This window comes from Phasianus colchicus, chromosome 4 (genome assembly GCF_987193195.1).
Source record: "Phasianus colchicus chromosome 4, bPhaCol1.hap1.1, whole genome shotgun sequence".
Taxonomy (NCBI): domain Eukaryota; kingdom Metazoa; phylum Chordata; class Aves; order Galliformes; family Phasianidae; genus Phasianus; species Phasianus colchicus.
In genome coordinates, this window is record NC_143439.1 from 8,747,807 (window position 1) to 8,771,058 (window position 23,252).

The following is a 23,252-nucleotide window of genomic DNA, read 5'->3' on the forward strand; positions in this document are numbered from 1 at the left end:
TGAAACCACAGCAATAATTTTGTCTAATAGTTCCCACTAGGAGGTCCAGTGTTGCACATTAACAAGATCTTCAGTGGCTGGAAAATCATTTTCCCTTGTTCTTCCTACATGTCCTTAAAGATAGACCTTGTGTATTTTTAGGGAAAGATTTGGAGATTTGGAAATGGAGATTACTTGGGAAAGATTGTGTGAGTGCTGCTGCCTGATGCCCTGGCTGTCCCCATTGATTTTTGACTTCAAACTCCTCAGTGCACGTGAAGGCAGAAACACGAAGTCAAACATTGTGCTGTGCTTTTTGTTAAAGCACTTTCTCACTCTCCAGACCTGCCAGCTGTGTCTTTGCAGGGCTTCATTATTTGGGATGATGAGAGCCACGATGTTAGCTGCCATGGTGGAGCTGAATAAACACAGATGATTCAGACACCTTTTAGCCATACGTGGTAGCTTTTCTGCCAGTGGAGAGCAGGGAGACAAGGCATCTCCCTGGGGCTGGTAGGATCCTGGCCACATCCCTAGCTCCCTCACCTGACCTGAGCTTGGCAGCTGCAGTTTGTCTCACTGACCTCCGTGTTTGATTTCCAGGTTGTGTCTCACTTTCCTACTGTTCAGATTGCCTTGTATCCTTTGTCCTCATGTGTTTATCTTCTGGATTTTTTTTTTCTCACTCCAGGGAACGGATGCGCCAGTCTGCAATGTTTGAACTGTGCCAGGGGATGCATCAGATCAGTCTGCAGTTTGTTCGCTTGCAGCTCAGCTTTGAGGAGTACACCATCATGAAAGTTTTGCTGCTGCTGAGTACAGGTAAGTTAAATTCATGGGTACGTGAAAATACCTGAAAATATTCCAAATTGCAAAGAGGTGCAGTGATTTGAACTGGTAAAACAAAAGAGCCCAACTATTTCCAGTGGACCTGCAAGAAAAGCCTGTTTATATGTTATAGGATTTATCAGTCGGTCTTGCTTTCCATTACCATGGGAGTTGTCTTGATACTTCAGATTAAGTGGTAGGGCAAGGGGCTTTGGTCCCTCTCTCAGTTTAGTAACGGCTGGAGTCAGTCAGGCATGCCAAGAAGATGCAACTACTGCATTGTCTTGCACTCTGGGGATTTGGGATAAACCCTGACTCGATGCTCAAAGCCACTGGTTTGGGTGACTTACCAGCACCTCCGAGATCAAAAGATGTGCTGAACTGAGCATGATAAGCCCTTTTGCAGTACTCTGAAAGTTTAATAATTGACAGTGCAAGCTTTATTTTTCTCTTTTGTCATGCTTTGTAGTTCTTTTAAGATAGGAAACCTCGGTGTTCATTATAGCACTATGTACTAATTAGCAGATCAGTTGATATTCTTCTGCTAAAACTTCTGAAAATTTTCCAGTCCCAGTACAATTGTATAAATACAGAGGCAGCTTGTACTTTCCCATCAGTCTTGAGGAAAAAGCCGAATACCTGTAAACAAACTTTTCTGTATATGTTCATGCTCTTTTTTGTGAGATTCACTCAGTGACCTCTCAATGAGATAATGAATCAGTCTGATTAATGAGCACTCGTGATGTCACTTCAGTGAACTCACCAAGCAAGAATTCCCCTGGCAGGAAAGGGGTTGGATGTGGCCCTGTCTGGGGAGAGAAGGAGCAGGAGATCTAAGGGGCTGCTCCTTGCTTTCAATTGTAAGCAGCAGGAGGCCGGCCCCAGGGAGCGCTGTCAGCAGCTGGTTAGGACACCCAGGAGTTTGCTGAGTCCCCAGCAGTGGCACAGGCACAGTTGCTGCAGGCAAAGTAAGGTGCCTACAAAGGGATTTGCAGCATCCAGTCAAGGCCATTGGCAGCCCTTCCAGGTGCGGTGGTGGGACAGACACTTTCACCCTGTCTGCGGTGCCTTTCCTTCTGACCTCACCCACCCCGCCCAGCCGGTAGCACATTAGAGTGCTTGCCTATGAAAGAGGACATGAATCTGCAGTTCTCATCCTTGCTGGAAGGGATTTGGATCTGCTAACAGAAACTTCCCAAGGGCTGTAAGTTTTTGGGCTTGGCTGTCTCGCTTCCTCCTTCCCTCCTGCTGAAGCCATCCAGCTCTCCCAGGAGTGGGGCAATGCCTACAGGAGGGAAACAGGGTCTGACCTCCAGCTCCCCTGAGGAGTTGAGGGGATGCTCTGCTGGGGAAGGTGGGACCGTGAGGACCTGACAGTCTTTCAGGAAGCAGCTAGCAGCATTTATGCGCCTGGGAGATTTAGCTCTCAGACTGTTCTTGAGAGCATGTCTAGATTGGCAAGGTGGTCCTCCTACATTTTAACCAGCCCTAGAAATGGAGAATATTTAGAAAAAGAGCCTAAAGACATTCTAAAAATGTAGCATCCTTTCCTTAAGATAGGTATTTTTAATATTATGTGGGTATTATATCTCTGCTAGATGAGATCAGCCTCACCAGTTAATTCCAGCTAGCTGGGTCCCTTTGAAATGCACACCATGGTCACTACAACATCTACTAAAAATAATGTGTTTTGGGAGAATCAAGATACTTATGTTGAGGGAAAGAGAGGAGAAGAAAAAGGAAATGAAGATAGTGATAAAATCCAGAAAGTGTCATTGGAAGAACTAGTTTCCAATGATTGCACCTTGATACAACATTATGACAGAAAACACCAGGTTCATTTTCATTTAAGTTCTTTATTGAACCCTGTAATGAACGGAGTGCAAGTTATTTTGAAACTTTCGTGATGACCACATCAAGGAAGTTTCACTCCATTTACATGTGGAAGAAACCACACATTACAACTCAATTGTTTTTTTGCTTTCCACAGACCATAGATTTTGGGAACTTGCCAAAAGCATTGCTGCATGTAATAAGTAGAATCAGAAACACTGGGCAAACATCCAGAATTTCATGTTTTGCTTCAGTTCTCTTTATTTGTGGTCTCTCTTTCTGTCTTAATAATCTGGCTGGGGTGACGGTATAATAATTTTCAGACAGATCACTAAGATACATAGACCAAGTAAGAGTGGCTTGAGCAGAGATTAGGAAGACAGAACTACAGAACTGTTAAAGGAACTATAAAGCTTGTGCATTTTACGCAGGGGCCACAGTATGCTCTAATGGCTTTACTCATCTTGACTGATGTCTCTATATTCGTTTGGCTTTAACTGAATTGGCACATCTGTTTCAGACAGTTTATTTTTTCTGTCAGCTGAGTGATGGAAATATCTGGCATCTACAATTTAAAATTTAAATGGAAAAGAGCATTATTTACCAAGTGGTAGGCAGGTTGGAGCTATTACCTCCTAGGCTGCTTCCAAAGATTCCTCCTCGTGCCCCCTTGGAGCACTTGGTGGTCCCAAGTTCTTGCTGCTCACATGGTGGCAGAACTCCTCCTTGTTTTCCATTACTAAATTGCTCTGGTTGATACTGGTGATGGAAGATAACAAGTGCTTTTTCTTAAGGCCTCTGCTTGAGCACTTTGGGTGGTTGTTATGTGCTTATTATGTGATTACAGTGAGATAGAAGGCAGTTTACAGGATTTCAAAGAGAAGGGGATGGATGAACAAGACAATTTCTGTCAAGATGTTAAATCAGAGTAAGCTAAATTGGAAGATCACCCCTTTTTCTTTTTTAATAAGTAACTTCACATTCAGCTTACTCTGACATAGCTTTCCAACTTGCTTAGAAAATAAGCTCAATCCTGTACAGTGTAGTATTTTGTTTTTCTTCTGTAGACCAACATTTAGAGTATAGAAATATCTGACGGTTAAGCGATAATCAATCAATCCAGGTATAAAAACATGAAAACATTTTATGTGTTTTTAATAACCTCTTCAGGAGTTTCCCAGAGACCTGATCAATAAGTAATTCCTGTTTCTTTGCAGAGCCCACTGGAGTGCAGAAGTACTTACAGCCTGTAAAGAAACTTTGTATTTGCTTTTGTAATTAGCGTTGCTGAAGTCATCTGCGGTAGAAAGTGTCAAAACTCCACTTTTAGCCCATTTGTGAAACGATTCCTTTGGCAGATGACAACTTTGATAGGATGGTAGAAACGCTTTCATTAAAGGCTGCAACTGTGCTTTGGTCAAACCCTGGGTCTGGATGCCTATTTGGGAAAGAGTCTTGTTACACATGGAATAAAGACCCTCTGTTCTAGGTGTTAAGCAGATGCTCACTATCGTTCAAAGAAATGTTAGATGTTACTTGATGCCACTTTTGAGCATTTCTGCACATCACAGCTGTAATTCTGTATTTCTTCCCCTCCTCTCTGAAGTGTGGGAAATCATTCAAGAATGATAAATCACATCTTCAGATTCTAAAGAAGTATTCATGATACATCTGCCTTTCTCGGTGTGTGTGTGTGTGTGGTTGGGTTTGTATTAAAAACAGTTTCAGCACGAGGGTAGTATGTGTCGTATTTGTGAGATGTTATTTTGTCCTCTGCCTCAGCCATATGGTCTGCACTCATGGATCTGGAGAGGAAGAGAGGCCGCTTGAATCACTTGAAGATCTGTGTGCTGATTGATTCTATAGCAGTGTCTGTAAAATTGTGGATGTTACTTGAAAGTTTTAATTCTTTCATCCATTGACTAGTGTAACTTTTGAGTATGCACAGCAGAAGAATTAAGCAATGCAGTTAATATTAATGTAAGACTGTCTTTTTAATGACAGTTCCCAAGGATGGTCTCAAAAGCCAAGCTGCATTTGAAGAAATGAGGGCAAATTACATTAAAGAACTAAAGAAGATGGTAACTAAATGTCCAAGTAACTCTGGGCAAAGCTGGCAGAGATTCTACCAACTGACTAAACTTCTTGACTCCATGCATGATGTAAGTACAACTCCTCAAGTGGTGCAGACAAGTTGAGTAAAATTCTCTCCGTTAAGGTAAACTTGTAGTTTTTAATTGTGCTAATTCATAGGAAGAAAAAAAAATTGAAAAGAAATCACAGCACTTTTTTAAAGAAATGTCTGGGAAAAGTTGTTAACAGACAAATTCAAGGTCAATTGCCAAGTAAAATGTGAGAACACAAGTCATTAAGGGCTGGGTTCTGCTGCCTTCTCCTCTTTTAAATGGTAGTGTGTTCTCCAGTGATTCCTTTAAGATCAGAGGCTCTTCAACTGCAAAAATGATGTTAGCTGTGGTCCTCAGCGGTAGTGCACATACACCACGCAGGGCATCTGCTGATAAATGATGAATTGATTTGCTGATCTTTTACAGGTGTTTTTTTTTTTTTATATTGTTGACTTTTAAAGACTTTGGAACCATTTTGGTTACTTGAAGCTTTAACTGGGTTTTTCTCAAGCATAAAATTTGCTGTGTTGTTAGGTTGTTCTTTCTGTCCTGTTTCATTTCAGTGCTAGGTGTTTGTTTTGCATGCATCAGGGGCGAGATGTCATGGATGACAGTAGGAAAATAAAAGTTTAGTCCTAAAACGCCCAGGCTGTGGGTGCCTCAACTCCGAACAACTCAGAAGGGTTGTGGTGAGTGCCTGGTGCACAGGAGCAGCTCATGATTTCAGAGCAGGTGTCTGTAACATTGGGCTGGGAATAAATAAGCTGGTTCTGGCTGATGGAGTGGTAAGCGCAGCAGTTTTGGCCCTCTGAGCAGCAGCAGGGCTGTACCTGTACATTCTCCATAGCAGAATCCCAAGGCAGGGATACAGCTCCATGGGCACACTCATACCCCTCACTGCTGATAGCAGCTCTCACATCCCATCCATCTCAGGTGGACCCCCTGTGAGGATGCAGGTGGACCAGCTATGATGCTCTCCCCAGCCTGGGGGTTTCCAGTGCCCCACAGTCGCTCAGGGCACTGGGTCTTGCTGGGCTGGCACCCCTTCTCTCTGAAGCTGTCATGGTCAGCAAATGACTGAAGGCTCCTGAGATCAAAGAGCGAGTTTAGCCAGGTTTGGGTGCTGTGGAGGTGTCATCCCACAGGCAGGGCTGGGACCCAGTAGCACTCAGGGATGACCTCCCAGTAACAACTGATAAACTGCAGCAAAGATAAAAACTGTCCTATTTCACCCTAGGCGGGCAGGAAGGTAAACGTGCTGCACAAAGAAACTGTAACTCTTGCTTTCAGAGCCTGAATTTAAATGTACTTCTTTGTACTTGACTTAAATTTCAGTTTTGTAGAGACAGTACAGTACAGTGCACTTCAGGTCAAATCTGTATAAGAGCCTGAGGTCTGTTTACAGAATGTACATATGGAATTATTTTTCAAATATTGTTCTGTTGTTCATTAAAACATTGAAAATCTTAGTGGGAGGCAGGGAGAGTATTATTAGTACTGCAGTAACAGCTCATTCTTTGGAGATCAGGTTTCACTCGCTCTGTGCCAGCAAAAGAAGTTGTAGTGTTTTAGTGGAAAAAAAGGAGGTGGGCGATAAAATCATTTGCAAGATGTTCACTTCTGAACCTCTGGGCAGCTCGCAAACCCCTGTGTTTAGGTGGTTTTCTGACCCTTTGGAGAACCGACACTATCTCAGGTTTGTTTTTTAAGTGGATGTGTTTGCATGGTTCAAGTGGCCGGGTGGCAGGATCACACTTGCTGGGAATGCCACAGTATCCTACAAACATTTTCCAAAACACAGCACTAACCACGGGAAGCTGAGCTAACCAGAGGAGGAGCTCCCTCAGAACTGCTCTTATGTTTTATTTCATTTTTAATTAAGCTATTTTTATGTCACTTTCCATTTAATAGAGCCATTTATTATGAAAGGACTTCATAAAGAAAGTTGTATTGCTGGCATTCCCCTCCACAAAGACCACTTGTACAGCACTTCCTTTCAGAGGTGTTATCTGAGATGCTCGGCAAAGACACTTACTTATTTTTTCTGCTTTAAAATGGATTTTTTTCAGTTTTCACTTTTTGAAACCCATCGGAACAAAGGCAGAACGGTGATAATACTAATGAGACATGAGAGCTGCTCCTCTACCCCCGCTCTCAGGTAGTGCAGGATTTCTCCGCTCCATCCATGGAAATGCAGATTTTCTGCTCAGTTCTTTCCTTGTGTGAGGAACACTTTTTCAGCTGCCACCTGTATATTTTTAACTTACTCCATTATAATTTTAGAGGATCAGAATATATTTGGTGCTGAGCAGTCTAACTGGAGCTGAAGTCCCCTGTTTGTATGCTGCCGTAGCTACAGCAGTGGTATTTACAGCACAAGCCCAAAGGGATTTGTGTACAGCTGATGCTTATTCAGTCCCTGTGCTGCCTCCAGCTTTTGCATCAGAGCAGAGCAGCTTCTCGCCATTGTGAAGTTCACTTTACCTGAGCATGGCAGCCAGGAATAAAGGAATACTGCTGCTTTGCACCTTCATGCTTCCTTTTATCGACCTGATTTTTAAATAGGCTTTCTGAGGGCTACGTGAAATAAACCATGTGGGAATATCAGGTTACAGGCTGCTTGGCTTATATAACGTTAGGAAAGAAAGAAAGAAACAAACAAACAAAAAACAATATGGCTTTACATTGTTCTGTGTTCTAAATCACTCAGCCACAGAGTGAAGAACATATGTGCAGGTAAGAAAGTGCCGAGTTGGGGAAAAAGGAGAATTTTCAAGAAGGCCAGGTAGGCACTTGAAGTATTCGGAAAAATCAGCAGCTTTACTTAACAATCCATAAAGCCTCTGAGCACCAAAGCAAAACCGAGAAAGCTAAGAGATGGAAATCCATCCCTAGCAGACAAGACAAACGCGGGTCCGTGCCCGTGCGTCACCGTGTGCTGCAGCAGCGCTCTGTGTCTGCGTGGTGCTGCGTGGAAGTGGTGGCTGCAGCAGCAGCAGCAGCAGGTGCTTGGAGACTGTCAGCACAGTCACGTGGTGTGCCCCTCCTCTGCCTCGGTGACACAGTGGAGGTGAGCTGGTTGCCATGTCTTTGCATGGCAGCATGGATGGCTTCTAGGAGCATTGTGGGAAGCAATACGATCCACAGATTTCCTTGGTGTAGGGGCTCTATTTTTTCTCTCAAGTCTAGCCTGCTTTCCTCGTCTCACAACAGCATTACATGCTGAGAGCCACCATGTCGCAGAGACAGCCCACGTGTGCCCAGGAGGGCAATGGTTCAGCCTCGTACCCAGAGATGGGCCTGGGCATGTCAGTGACAGGTACATGTGGTGCCTGCTCATAGGTGAACAGCACTGTGCGATCGGGCAAACGGCACGCAGGAACATTAGAAACAGATGTACTGCACATGGTATCAAAAACTTCATTTGGAGCCTCCTCAGCATCTCCTGTTGGCTTTGGCAGGAAGCGTTGTATCTCTTACGGCAAGCCTCATTTCATATACAGAGCTTAGGGTATGGCTAGGCGCTTTGCACAACAAAAGCTGAGTTTGGTTTCAATCTGGCTGATACTAAACAGACCATGAGTTAAGAGGGCTTTTGTTTCGATGCCATGACATTAAACCCTAATGTGAACCTTCCCCTTGTCTTGGCAAGGCAGTGCGCTGCTCTGTCATTTGCTTGTTGATATTTTCTGCCAAACAAAAATAAATTCTTTAAGGCTCATGCTGCTGAATAATTAATTTTTTATGGTTCCTGAAGGGAATACTTTATAGCTGAGGTGGATCTTTCCGTAGGCTGAGAGAGCCAGGATTACACTCGCTGAAAAAGCTGACAGTGGGAAGAAGGCACAACTCCTCCAGGGGCAGATCTGCAAGGCACACTGCAGTGGATGCAAATGTTCTTCTGCGCTCCATCCTGCAAATGCAGAGCAGCAGATGGGCCCCTCAGCTGTTGCCAGCACCTCTGGGTGCACTCACTGCTGCTCTTGATGCGCCAAGGCTGATGAGCTGTGTAGTCCCAGCACCTGAATTCTGTGGGGAGGTGTTTCTGTGTGCACAGAGAGGCAATATTAACCCCTCATCCCTCTGCAGCCACTGCAGAAACTACAGCCATGAGCATGTTGTAGTAGTTAATACGTGTCTGTGAAGTGAGAAATCATCCCAGCTCCCTGATGCAGACAGTGGGCTGCTTTAAAGCTCATCTTGCTCCCTTTGCTGTGGTTGGGTATCCTCTGTTACGGTGCAAGGTGTTTGTTGGAGGACAGCAGAGCTCCCCATTCCCAACAGAACAAGACAGGCCTGGCCCAATGCTTACCCTGGCCAAGGGCTAAAGATACTTCATTGGTGTGTGCCTCTGAGTTTGCATCCATCCTCTGAGTACGCAAACAGAGTTCAGCTCAGGTTCCTCCGTGGCATGTCCAGCTGTCAAGAACTAGGCTACCTGCAGTGCTGTGGTTTCTGTGTGCATATGTTTATGGAAGGAGGGGTGGAATGAGTACAGTTCTTAAGTGAGATAAATGCACCTGTCCAGGCAGAACTGGGTTCCCTGTTTGCTCTGGTTAGATACTTTTTGTGCCTAATCCATATGTTTCTTATCTGTCTTTCACTCCATGCTGCCAGGCGGTAAATACACAGCATGGCTGGATTCAGAAGCTTCTTTCCTTGGACCTGCCTCTTTTCCCCTGTGTTCTGTGGGAAACTTTAGTCTTCGCATTTACAGTCCCAGATTTCATAGTGAAGGAACAGAGCATCCAGGAGATAGCCACTGAGGTCATGTGTACCTCTAAGCCATCCTGGAGTGCTGTGTTCAGCTTGCTGAAGCCCTCAGAGGAATCATTGAGTTGCATCCTGGGAATTTCACAGGACTGGAAGCAAAAGGGGCTGTGGTTGTAATGGAATAGCTGAGACTTGGTTGGCGACTGTTTTTCTTGGTGGTTCTGAGGCAGAGTATGCACTGCATGTAAGGGAGCTGCCTCCTGCCAACACACACCAATCCAGCTCCATGAGAAACAGGCACAGACTTTTTTAACTTTAAGTTAAAAAAGAAAGTTTTCCGACTGTCATTGTGGTGTGAGTATGCTGAGGTTTTGTCTGTGATAGCTGCAGCTAACAGTAGCAAAATGTTACTTGGTGTTGCATTGTTACCCTTCTGCTGCCTTAATTGCCGATCAGGAGGCTTTGTTACAGATGTGCTTCTGACAGAGCAGTGCCCGTGGACTTCCACACCACGCACACAGATCATGGAGATTCCCACGTGAGATAACCAGCTTAGCACAGGAGCATGCAGCCCTGCACGAGAGAGACCGCTCCAGGCACTTCTGGCAGCACCAGGCGTGCTGTGAGTGCCAAACTGAAAGCGATGCTTTTTGCTGTCAAAAAAATTATCAGTGCTCAGAGGTCATGGTAACTGTATTAACTTCAGAGACTTCATTAAGAGATTCATTTTTCTAATTATGAAGAGCAGAATGGGTGGAAAAAGTCCATTTAATGAAAAAACCCACCCTAATAACAGAAAATGAAGTTTGATTATTCGTCCTCTTTCCCAGAGGCGCTTAATACAGCATACAGATGTAAAGATTGATTAAGACAAAATCTGAGGGCTACCAGGAGGGCTGTAGCCTTGAGAATGTTTAAATGCAGTTCTGCTGCCAGTGATGAGAGAAGAAGGAGCAGTTATAGACTGATGTGGTAAAGGGTTCCAGACCACAGGTCATCCCTGCCTGCAGAATTCTATCCAGCAGTCTGTTTGGTGGAGAAAAATCATGAGGCAAACATGGAGGTGTGTTATCTTTCTCATTTAGAGATTACTTGTAGCCTGCGGTGTATCAGTCACTGTCACCACAAGGACAGAGCTTGTATCTTCGAAAAGAAAGCAAGCTTTTAATTTCCTTACTGGAGAGGGAGCTTCTCTTCTAATGCAAAGGTCTAGCTAAATTACTTACCACTTAAAAATCAAGTGAATTGGTGTGCTGTAATATCAGATGAATGCTGCTTGGGTTGCAGAAACAGGACTCAGATTTCAAAACTAACAGTGCCTATGGAACCTGGATTTCTCATTCCTTTGTGCCAAAGCTGCTGGGCAGCATCTGAGCACATGTGAACCATGTGCAGAGAAGAGCACTGCTCGCTGCTTAGTGCTCAGCCTTCCTTCTCCCTCCCATCAGTTATTTCTGCAGCCTTTGCTAGCTGACCTTACCATATTGTTCACACTTTGGTGCTTCTGATTTTCCTATGTCGATTCTTTTGTTAAAATATATATATATATTATATAAAATACTAGTACTAGGTCCCCAAACAATGAGCTTTTAAAGCTAGTTATTTAATGACAGTGCAGTGGTCCTTGTTACACACGTGGTATGTGCGCTTCAACTCTAAGCTCTGAATGCTGTTGCTATATTACAGTGACTGGTTGTTGTTGGATATGTTGAAGTTGGTAATTTGGCTTTCCTAAGAAAGGAATAAGAGGGCCAAACATTTGGGAGGACTTACTTGGTATAGAACATATTAAGTGGTCGGTAACCACTTAATAAAACCAGGTAGTTTTAGAGTTCTGGATGATATTTTTTTACTTGCTCGGTAAATTTAACTTTTCTTCTCCTTTGGCATGAGTGGTGGCACTCATGATGTGCTGTGTTACAACAGCAGCCGCAATCACCTCCTGTTTTCCCTACTGGACTGTTACCTCATTTATTGTATAGAACAGATTACGCTCTCTTCATGAATGCTGATATTTTTCAGTTCCCCTTTATTCTACATGTCCACATTCTCATGTATACTTAGTCTCACTAAAAGCTAGCTATGAAGGCAGAATTAATAGTTTGAGTATGTTTTTCTGTGATATATAGCTCACTGCATTTGAAGTTATTACTTAAAAATAATAATAATAATAATAATAGTAAAACAATAGAACTGTAAGATTGGCATAATAAGGCAGGAATTAGCTTAAATTTTGCAGCAGGTGAGCCACTAGTATGACATGGTTGGTTGGGTGGCAAGGGCTGGCAGAGATGCCCCAACCTGATGCCCCTCTTCCATTCAGCAATGTGTGAGTACTTGAGTTCGGTGTCCAGGCAAGGCTTGTTTTGTAAGAGTTGGTTTGCTGAGGTGCTGCTGCTTGATGACAGGGGCAATAGGATGGTGGCTGTGTGCCAGGAGCCAGCATAATAATATATTTTCTGCGCATGGTGTAGGTAGGAACAGTCTCCTCCTAATGACCAAAGTTAAACTTTTGAACATCAGCATTTTTTCCTTGAAAACCAGATTCTATCTGCACTACTTCTTTAGCGTGCATCTGTTTTTATTAATTAGCATTACCTCATGACATGCCAAATGATCAGGAATGAACTAAGCAATGGCAAACAGACTCTCGTAGTGCTCAACAGCAGCAAGTTACGCATCTCGGTGATCCCAGCATTTTCTCAGTGCTCACAAATTGCTTATATGTTTACAAGAACAGCTGTGAAAGTCCTGAAAATGTCTGGTATAGTGCTGCAGGAGGGCTGTCCAACATTGCCTGTATGAGTTTATTTTTCAGTCTTGCTGGAGTACACTTTTATTTCCTGCCTCTTTGACTGAGCCCCTACTGCAGAGTGCAACTCTCTGTGTTGAGAACTGAAACAACAAACTTGTATTTGATAACGACAGGAGGAGAAATGTGTAAATCTTTTGTAACGACAGAAGGCACCAAAGTTGAGTGTGTGTAATATTTGACTTTTTAAACAGTCTGCAATTTTGTGTGGTGACAGATAAAAAAGCTGTAATTCATGTAGTGTGGTCCATTTCCTATAAGGTATATAGCAAAATGAAGCTCTAAGGCTGACAAATGAGAAGAACAAAACTTGAGGCAAGATAGAATCCAGACTAAATTTATTGGTGCTTTTAAGAAATGCTCTATTTTTTTCTCCACAAATCAGAAAGCTGATGGTATCTGTATGCCATTTAGGATTTTAACTTGCAGCCCTTTCCCAGATGGGAGAACTGTGGTAGGATTTCATCGATGAAAACTTATGCCAGCTAAAGGATTGCTGCTGCTGAGCGTAAGGTGCACATGGGATCTATGGTGGCCCTGTATTGAGCAACTCAGTAGTTGAAGTATCATACAAGTTTCCTTTTCTGTCATTCAGGGACTCCTTAGAAATTTTTATCTCATCTTTCAAGTTCTACACATTGTGCTTAGTTAGTGGGCTGTTACCAAAAATAGAGAACTTTATTTTTGAAAAGAACTAATACTTCCCTAAATAGTGCCTCTGGAAGCTTAATGAGAAGAAAACAGTAAGAGTGGCTGGTGTGTGCGTGTATCACAAAGGTATGGACACATGAATACAAATGTTTTATCAGCTCAACACCTCCACGTTCAGCTGGGATGTAAAGATACTGTAGGTTATGGCTGATCTTTTCCCTTGGGGCAGAAGCCTTTACTTTCATACACATGTGGAGCACCAACAGTTTTCACAGTGGCCAGTTACCTCTTAGTGAAATGAAAAGTGTAATAGTGTTGAAAAATGAGCTCAGCGGTGGTAATGCAGTTTCCCTTCATTAGCTGATTTTTGAACGGTGAAGCAGCACTTTCAGACTTGAGAACTTTTGTTTGCCTGTCACTTCGTTGCTTGCAAATGGACTATCCAAGTCAGAATAAGATACCATTTCCTTAGTAATAATCTTTCATTGTCAACAAGCTCTTGTTTGGATACAAAATTCTCTGCACTTTTCCTAAAAATTGTTTCTTTCTGTATTTCAGCTTGTTAGTGACTTATTGGAATTCTGTTTCTACACCTTCCGAGAGTCTCAGGCACTGAAAGTAGAGTTTCCAGCCATGCTGGTGGAAATCATCAGTGACCAGCTACCAAAGGTGGAATCTGGGAATGCCAAGCCCCTGTACTTTCACAGGAAGTGATAGAAAATGTCTTAAATGGAAGAACTTTGCCTTAAGTTTCCCTGTGTTATTCCACACCCATGAAGGACCCAAGAAACCATATTTTAAACATGCTATTTACACTTGTTCTGCAGTCTCTGAATAGTTTAAAATCATATGAAGGGTTTGGGGAATGGAAAACAGTTGACTTGGATTTGGCAAGACCTAGATGTTTGGAAATTACCCCATAACCCTAAAACACTTAGAAAATGTTCCTGTTCCTCTGGATGAAAAGCCATATCTAGTCAATAACTCTTTGATTTTGATATTTTAACAGATGGAGTTTTAAATATGCCATGTAGTTTCTGGTATCGTTTGCTTGTTTTAAAAGGGTTCAAGAACTAATGAGAACTTTTTAAAGCTTACCCTTGGTTTGCACATAAAACGTAAAGTCAATATGGGGCATTAATATTCTTTTCTTGTAAAAAAAACAAAAAACAAAAAACAAAAACTCTATATATACACATATATACACACACAAAAAAAAAACCCTACTGTGTAAAGTAATAACAGAACATTTGGTGTGGAATACTCTGTTATCCCCACCTGTGGCATTTGTTATCCCATGTTATCCCACCCTAGATGATATACACTGTGTTAAGTGTCCATTTACTATTTAATTAAGAAGGATAAGATGTGAAAACAAATGCCCTGGTATCAATTTATAGTATCTATTGTGCTGGCTTTACAAATAATTTTTTGCAGTCTTTTGCTGTACTGTACATTGCTGTATGTATAAATTGTGAAGGACCTGAAATAAGGTGTAAGGAACTTTTGTAAATGAGACAAACAAATCTTTAATGGTTAATAGGATGAATGGGAAAGTATTTTTGAAAGAACTCTATTTTGCTGGAGACTATTTAAGTACTATCTTTGTCTAAACAAACAAGGTAATTTTTTTGTAAAGTGAAATGTTCTGCATGCATAATGAACCGTTTACAGTGTATTTAAGAAAGGGAAAGCTGTGCCTTTTTTAGCATCATATCTAATTTACCATCCTATAGTATCTGTTGTAAATAACCACACTTAACCTTTTCAGTTGTATTTAAGCCTTTCTATTTTCCTCCATATTTTTCTCTCTTTTGTCTCGCTTGCAAGTGTACGTGATGAGCACATCTTGGAAATCCTGCTTCATGTTTCTGTAGGAAACGACACTTTTTTGTGTTTGCCACTTACGAAGGTTTCATTTAACAAGACAAATTACAGTCTCTCCAAAGCTTTTGCCAGCGTAATGATAGCGTGAGTTCCTGCCCTCTACTCCCTTTGTCTCCCAGGGGAGGAGAGGCAGATAAGCCATTGAATGATTTGCTATTTTTAATTAATGTTTCCCAAATTGTGTTGTTTTTGTTTTTTTTTCCTTCGAATACTGGATACATGAAACATCTTTGAAGGTCAGATTATTATTTCAGATTGAGGAGAACGGTTTCTGATTATGAGGAAGGGAACATGCAGATCATGACAGTAAGTACCAGCAAGAGGGATGGCAAGGTACCGAGATGGGCAGATTAGCAGAGTAGAATTTTTAGTGGTAAACTCAGAGCGCGTTTAATTTTGTATGAATTTTTGTAATAATCAGAACACACGGAAAACTGTTGACGCTACAAGTTCAGCTCAGTCTGATTTTGTCTCAAAATGTTTTCTCTAGAACGAGACTGTGAACAAAACCTTTTTGAGGTGATTTACACTATATTTCACAATTTATAAACGAATACAAAATTTTGGTGTAGAATAGAGGACAGATGAACTTTTCTGAGGCTCAACTGTTGCTACCATATGCTAATTTAAATAGAATAGTTTTTTCTGAGTCCTAATCTGTAGTGTTCTCTCTGGGTGACACTGATGTTTTTGAGCTATGATTTGTCCCTTGACCAGTCAGAATGTAGCATTTCTTTGAAACAGTGGTCCAATAGGAGTTACGTACCCTTTCTGATTCCAAATTTTGAGGTGTGCTTTGGTGCACTGAAGACAGTCAGTGCTACTTGTCTTTTTAAATGACACCTGCCTTATGCAATGGGTAAACTGTAAAGACTGTATTCAGAGAGGTTTTTTATATATAAATATATACATACATATATTATTTGCATTTTGGAAGTCTAATTCATAGGCAGATCTTTAAATACTGACCTGCACAGCAATATGAAAGCCAAACTTCCAGCGTGAGATACACAGCATGCAGACTGGTTGTTTACAGTAAAGAAACAGTCATACATTCATCTTTTCACCTTTTTTTTTTTTTAATTAATTTTTTGAGTCTAAAATAGAAAATTTCAAAGCCAGGTTCTGGGTGAATACAGTCTGCAGCAGCTTTTTATATTAACAAAGTTACTGCCTCCTTTTCTGTCTCAGAGTAACTTTGCTTGATTAAAATAGCAAAGCCATATTCTACACTTCACTGTTAAATGCCTGTCCCAGTCCAAATTGTTGTCTGTTTGCTCCTATTTTTGTACCTTATTACTTTTAATCTTGGTTTGGTACAATTCATAATTCACAGAAACTTCATATAATTAAACACACTAAATTAGTTTTAAAAAGCAATTTATATCTTTATGCAAAAACGTATGTCTGTCTTTGCAAACAACTGTAAGCAGATTATAATAAATCCTTTACTTTAATCACCTGTTGTTTATGAAACCATTCATTGATTATTATTTTTTGCTAGAGCTCATTGAAGTAATAGATACAATTGGATATAGATGTTGTAAGAGGCAGTATTCTCTTATCAAGGACACAAGCAGAATAGCCATCCCTTTTTTTTTGTTATCTAAACCTGCGTACAGCAGGAAACAAAACCTTTGGTTTTCAGCTACCACAAAGTTATGTTATTTTGAATTTGTTTAGAATGAAATAGGCATTTGTCTCCTGCAAAATACAAGACAAACGAAAACATCCTTTAAGAGTGGGCTTCTGTTCACTGAGCTAAATTATTTTGTTGTAAGAAAGGACGGGGATATACAGCAAGAGCATTGTATACGCAGTTAAAAATGTAAAATAGTGTCAATGTACTGCAGTGGGTATTTCAGGAATACTACACACCGTGCAACCGAGAGGTTGCACAAAGTAAAATAGACTAAAGTTTGCAGTAGCAAAATCTTATTAAAACGATACTTTACAATCAATAATGCAAAAAGCTAATTCACAGGGTGGTGTTTTTCACTGACTTGTTTAAGCATTTATGAAATTAAACAATTCTACAGTTAATGCACTTTTAATTGTTTATTAAAGATTTGACTTTCTTTTTTTAGAGCAATGTTTTCAGCTGGAGGTCAATGACTTGATAAGATAGACAGCAAGCAATTCTGAGGCCAGGAAGCTCAGAGGAATGTTTAAGCACTCTTGGAGTTTAACTAGATTCCTGGATGGAAAAATACAAGCAGCCAGCAGTATGGTGTAAACAGTAACATCTATGCATAATGATGCATTTATAATTAGGGGTTTGCTTCTGTATGTTTAAAGCTTTTTAAATAAATAGAAAATATTGTTTGGTCTTTATGTTAATGTCTGCAAGTACCTATTTTTCTTTTTTTTTTTTTTTATACAAATTGTACAAATGTACATGAATTAAACTGGTTTGATTGCAAGTACTTCTTGCATTTTAATCTCAGATAGCTGCTGGTGCAGTGATAACCTTAGAAAGAAGCTTCTGCGCATTTGGAAACAATATCAAACAACACAGTAACTAACATTGCAATCTAACATCTGTCTTCATCCACCTAGCCATTTGCATTTATCCAGCTCTGTCTATTTCAGCCAGACAGTGGCTGTGTTCAGGGTATAATAAGAAATGTTCAACTTTGAGGAGTTTTGTTCCCTTAATTAATTGGGGTCTTTGTGTTTCCCGAGGAATAAGTGGTGACACTGACACATTCTACTCAACAAAGCAAACCCTGCAACCTTCAATAGCTGGGCAAGCCTGGCGTCCAGCTTGAGCTATCCTAGGGCTGCTGTCCCCACTGACCAGTTGTTTTTTTCCTTTGTGGAAATAGGGAGTCACTGTTCTACATACACAGGCTTTCTCAAGTTAATAAACAGCCTTCTCAAGAGTTGAGCCTCTTCCAATTATGCTAAGAAATTCAGAAGGGGAAACACAGCTCTTGCTATGCTGGTTTGTTCTGTGCTCCCCTACATATTTATCACAGAGTTCAGCATGAAGCTCGGGCTGCAATGCAGGATCACCATTTAACTGCACTTTGCTTTTTGTTTCTTTTAATAGTAACAAGCCGTGCAAACTTTCTATTGCCAAAAATCCTTGCACCTGCCTTCTGTTTGCTGAATTGTCAGAAAAATTGCCCATCTGCTTGGAAGCAGATGTATCTGTCATATGCTGTTCTAGAAATAAGAAAATGCTATCGCTACTTAAAAACAAAACAAAACTTTTTCTCTGACCTCAAGCTGGGACACTGCTTTCTCTCAGGTATCTGCAGGGAACAGGACTTCATGTTAAGTACAATGGTATTGCTAAGATAGAAAGTAGTGAAAAATACCCTTTCATTTCAAAGATGTTTGATAGTTAAAACATGCCATCCGGCAGAGTGTTAAAACATGTTAACTACAGATATCAGTAGAATTAGATTATTTTTTTGGTGCTTACCTGAGGTTACTGCAAGTGCAGATGAAGGCACGTGGATGAATTCTGCTGGTGAGAACTTTGTCTGAGGCATATTGAACCAACAAGGTGCGACTCCAAGGAAGGCTTCCCAATTACCCTGTGTATGGCTCTGGTGCGTTTACAGGCTGCACAAACCTTCTGTCAGCAGTGGATGGAATTTGCTCATTAAATTCAAAACCAGGTAAGAATTGCGAAATGGTTAAAGGAAAGAAATGAAGGAACAGAACAATGAAATTGCAAATTTCTCCCTGAGATTTTTCTATGATGCAATTAATTACAAAGGCTCAGCTAGCAAAAATTGTAAGCAATGTAGCAGAACTGCTTGTTTTCATTACAGGGCAGATACAGCAGTCATAAAATTTTTCTCTCAACGCAGTGAAGGACTGGGCACCAGCAGGAAACCTGCCACGACCATCAGGGAGGACAATGGTTAACAACACTCAGCAGCCTGAAAGCCCCAGAGAGAACAGCAAAGTGAAAGTGCCGCCCAGCAAAGGAGGAGAGCCGAATGCCGGCCAGTGAGTAATACATATTGCACATTCCTACTTAGCCCAAGTGGGCTGGAGGCTCAGCTTTTCCATCAATTATTCCGCAAGCACATGTTAGACTTCAGTCCCCCGTGGAGGGTTTCAATCTCTGTTCCCAAAGAGAGGGCAAAGAAAACGTCACTCTGCATAAAAAGCACAGAACAGCTGATTCCTAAATCGCCCTCCCCCATTTGCAGCCTGCGTCAGGCGTTTGCTTCAGGGAATCTCAGATTTTGAAAACAGAGTCATACATGCCACTGTGCACAGCACATTGCAAGGGCGGGGAAACCCTGCCTGCGGATTAAGCTCAAACCGTACCCACAGCTGGGATGTGAGAACAGCTCCCTGGGAGAGGACTGAGCCCAGAAGTGCTGAGCAGCGCTGCTGCTGCCAGGCTAGAGCCAGCCAGCCCTTCATCTGGCTTTCCTCATAGCTGATTTCCTGCCTCCCGTCTTGCTTCAGGTTAACGCTACGCTTCCCAGACTGTGGAAAAGAAAGATGGGAGACATAGTATGAGAGGTATCTTTAGGAAAGATGCCCAGAGAGGTTGTGGATGCCCTGTCCCTGGAGGCGTTCAAGGCCAGATTAGTTGGGGCAGCCTGGTCTAGCATTAGGTGGGAAGGTTGGTGGCCCTGCATGTGGCAGGGGGGTTGGAGATTCATGATCCCTTCCAACCCTGGCAATTCTGTGATTCTGTGAAAGAAAACTAGAATCTCAAAGGCTGGAAAGAAGCCTGACTTTCTTGGTAACATTTTTATTCTGTAGCATCCTTTAATCTCTACTTTCAGACAGTCAGTGTGAGGGCATCACTTACAGAGCTATTCAACAATGAGAGTGAAGCATGAGAGGTGCCACAGCTACTCAGCTGCAATGTTGACCATAGTCAACATTGGTATGACCAGACTGATGTGGAAAACCATATGCTGGGGGGCAGCTACCACTGCTAAATTCCTAAGAGACAGCGTGGTTAACCTGAAAGCCAGATCAGATCTGGCTCTACTCACACCACTGCTTTTGGACAAGGTCCGGGATTTGAGAAAGTTTGAATTAGCATTACTTCTGCTCATTGCACTACTGCCCAGTGGCAAAATTTTCATCTTTGGGTTCTGCATGGCTCTAGCAGTAATAGGAATCTCAGAGCACCTCACCTAAAGGCAAATACAGTCACAGGACTGGGCTGAAGGGACACCATACTGCCTTTTACTTCTACTCTATGCATCCACCTTTTTTAACCCTCTCAGTCAAAAGAAACAAGAAATGCAGAAAGAGCAGAGCTAGAGCTGAGAATTTTGTAAGAAAGCAACCAGAACAAGATCTAACATGCACTGCACATTTAAAACAGCAACAAAACAACTGGAAGTGACTAAGAAAGCTTGTAAGCTTCAAGTTATCGCAGCTTGGCTAACTGAGGAGAAAGCATGTCTTGCAGCCACACCTCCTAGGTGAATAACAGAGATTTACATTCTAGCGGTTCTGTCCAACATTCTCAGCTAGTAGCAATGGAATCTGAACGTGGCCACAAAGACAACATCTTGCATTCAGAATGACTCTTGAAGGTCACAAACGAATTCCTACGGCTATGGTCCCAGGTGACACAACATCCAGCCAGAACAGCACTTTGCCACGTGAACAGATCTGAGCAAGGAAACCTGCCATCTCTTACTGTATTTATTGGTGTGACTGTTTCCTTACAAGCGTATCAAGGAGTAAATCTGAGAACTGGATTTTCTTTACAGAAGTCCAGAAGTCATTTTCTGTGCTTGGGTCACTCAGCCACTGTGCCAAGATAAGGACTGCTTATGGCAGAGTCACTGCTTGCATTTGGGGAGAATTCATCAAATGAAACTCCTCTAAGCTGTGAGGTTTAGTGCTGGAGAGCCGTACTGACTTGGCCCACCACTGCTCCATCTGGAAATGATTTGGGCATACTCCAGTGGAGTCTCCACAGTCTAGGCAAAGGAACAAAAAGGCAGTATGGAGTTAAATCTTAAGGGGATAAGAAACACCTCAACCTTAAGGCAGTGTTAACCATTAACTGGTTTACTAATCACATTGGTTAGAAAAACCTGCAAGCAAAGTATATCTGTAGTAAATTACTCTAAATCCATAGAGTCCAATTTAACAAATAAATGAGCCTGTACTAACATGCCATCCTGTCAGATTTTCCTGCATCCTCTCCACTGCCTCCCAAAGGGTCTTTCTTGAAGGAGAGAAGAAATACAAAGATTAACGATAGACTGCATATCACATTTTTATCACAAGGCACAGATTTATACACCACAGGGTTTCTAGAAGCTTTTTGTGTGATCACAGATAACTCGCTTTCTACACAAATAGTTGTACAAATTCTGAGGCAGCTACTTGAGGACTGTGATACTATGAAGTATCGTTAAGACCTTACAATGTACAATTATGGGAGAGGAAGAAAGGGAAGCTCGAGAACAAGCCAGCAGATAAAATGAAAGATTTTTCCAGGATATACAGGAATCACAGAGATTCTCTTTTCCTTTGGCTTGGGCTTGCCAAGTTGCCTTTTGAGTTCCCCATCCATTTAAGAGCCTCTTTGTGACCGACTTAATAAAGCTGCCAATAATTATTTAATGTTGTAACTTACACAACCAGACAAAATATTCTCCAGCTAAAGAATGACTAAGGTCAAATACCAAACATCATTTTATTTCATTTACAGTGATATTTTTGAGTAACAAAGGAACCACAGCAGATAGGAGCCTATAATAAAAGCTCAAGTGTCTTACCTTAATAAAATAAATGAAGTCACACACACAACATACATGAGTGTATTCTTTGAAGACATTTGAAAAATGTCATGTCTTGATACCTATAATTTTACTTACCAATATATCAGTTCCACATCATCTATTTCCACTTTTTGAAATATAATTTAGGTGTCAGCATGATAGTTTTTTTTTATCCAACAATACTTTCCACACTCAAATAACAGTCTGTTAAAAATGGCTGATATGGATACGTAATCTTCTGGACACTAATTTTTAAAAATCACCTTCAACTGAGAGCTGAGCCACAGATAAACCAAAGATTTGACTTCAAATGCTAGTTACCGTGCAAACAACCAGATTGTTACAATTGAAAAAACTATTAAAAAATTAAACCTTCTCGCCATCCAACTATTCTGTCCCCATTGATTCCAAACCTTGAAGAATCTTTCATTTCTAACTTGTATTTGGCAACACTTAATGTCTTTAAACATACTGGGATCTTCAACCCACAATCAGGTTCTTCGTTGATTAAAAATGGTCACGAAAGTGAAGAGAAGTGACTATAACAAAAATCCATGGATACCATGTACACCTTCTTGGCGTTCAATGCATAAAGCTATAAAAACTGAACATAATTTTGTGGAATCAGTCCTCTCTTGCCATTTAATGTGCCTTCTAGCCATCCTGGTTCCCTGGAAAATTGCACTGCAAAAGAAAAGAAAAAATATATCATCTTTTTATGCTCAAAATAGTCCTTTTAGATTTAGCTCTGTGACACCGTGCAAAGTATCCATGAAAATACACACTCTCTTGCAAACACCAAGTTGACTTGACAATCTCACTAGGGAAAATGACAAGGATAGTTAAGTAAATGCTTGCATAATATAAGTGCTTGAACTATCTTCTGCTTTTGGGTTCAGGAGATTGCATGAAGGGAAGAATTAGCTAAAAGGACTTAGAAAGGACAGGTTCATAAAACAGAAAATTCAGAGGTTTTCTGGTGAGAAGTCAAAATTCCTGTCAAATAGGAATTTCAGTAGCTGAGGGCAAAGTATAACCAAACTCCTGTCTTGGGCAGAGGCAATGAACCTGGAAGCTCAGAGCCACAGAAAGGAGTCCAGATCTCATTCCAGGTACCATCTGTTCACAGAGTAGAGCTTCTGCTACAAGTGACCAATGGACAATATCTAAATTATCAAACACATCATGCTATTCACAAAACACAAAGGAACAGCCTGGAAGGTAAGCCTTGTTCCTTATCACCATCCTAAGTATTTGCCATTACTGGTACTAAAGTTAATGCAAAAGTATCTGTAGATCTAAAATAAGAAAAAGTTCTGCTCACACTCTAAATGCCCCCAAGTAATTCTGTGAGCAACTGAATAAATGAACTCTGGCTTCCTATGTGTTTTTTAACCACATTTGACAGAAGTTAATAAAAGAAGCATAAGCCTCATTCATTTGGAATACAGTAAAAAATGCTCAAATCCCCCTATCAAATTTCTTAGGAGAACACAGGACACGTATCTACTTACCTATTTAATTGTAAATCCCAACTTCTAGTGACCTCTGATGTTCTCTACCATGTTAGTATCTTACTATTCCCTTAGTGCTTTTAAGATGGACATTTAAAGAAATCATCAGACAAATGCTGAATTATGCTGCTGGCCATAACAATGCTTTATTCAAAACACATTAACACATTGA

General features: G+C 41.3%; 2 protein-coding genes across 10 annotated transcripts in view; one reads left to right on the forward strand and one right to left on the reverse strand.

The window, feature by feature from the left end:
• The window catches only part of NR3C2 (nuclear receptor subfamily 3 group C member 2), a 198,134-nt gene extending 183,953 nt beyond the window's left edge, over positions 1 to 14,181 (forward strand). For 6 of the 7 annotated variants that reach the window (XM_031588882.2, XM_090138551.1, XM_090138552.1 and 3 more), the window contains 3 exons: positions 671 to 801; positions 4,645 to 4,802; positions 13,501 to 14,181. In XM_031588882.2, the coding sequence (XP_031444742.2) occupies positions 671 to 801; positions 4,645 to 4,802; positions 13,501 to 13,656 (445 nt within the window). In that variant the 3' untranslated portion in view covers positions 13,657 to 14,181. Of the gene's footprint in view, positions 1 to 670; positions 802 to 3,857; positions 4,016 to 4,644; positions 4,803 to 13,500 lie in introns of those variants that run through there. The other variant, XM_090138554.1, reaches the window with a different exon arrangement.
• Positions 14,182 to 21,469: 7,288 nt separating this feature from the next.
• ARHGAP10 (Rho GTPase activating protein 10) overlaps positions 21,470 to 23,252 on the reverse strand; it is a 135,780-nt gene continuing 133,997 nt past the window's right edge. For all 3 annotated transcript variants that reach the window (XM_090138560.1, XM_090138561.1, XM_031588874.2), the window contains one exon: positions 21,470 to 22,250. In XM_090138560.1, coding sequence (XP_089994686.1) covers positions 22,162 to 22,250 — 89 coding nt within the window. In that variant the 3' untranslated portion in view covers positions 21,470 to 22,161. The remainder of the gene's footprint in view (positions 22,251 to 23,252) is intronic.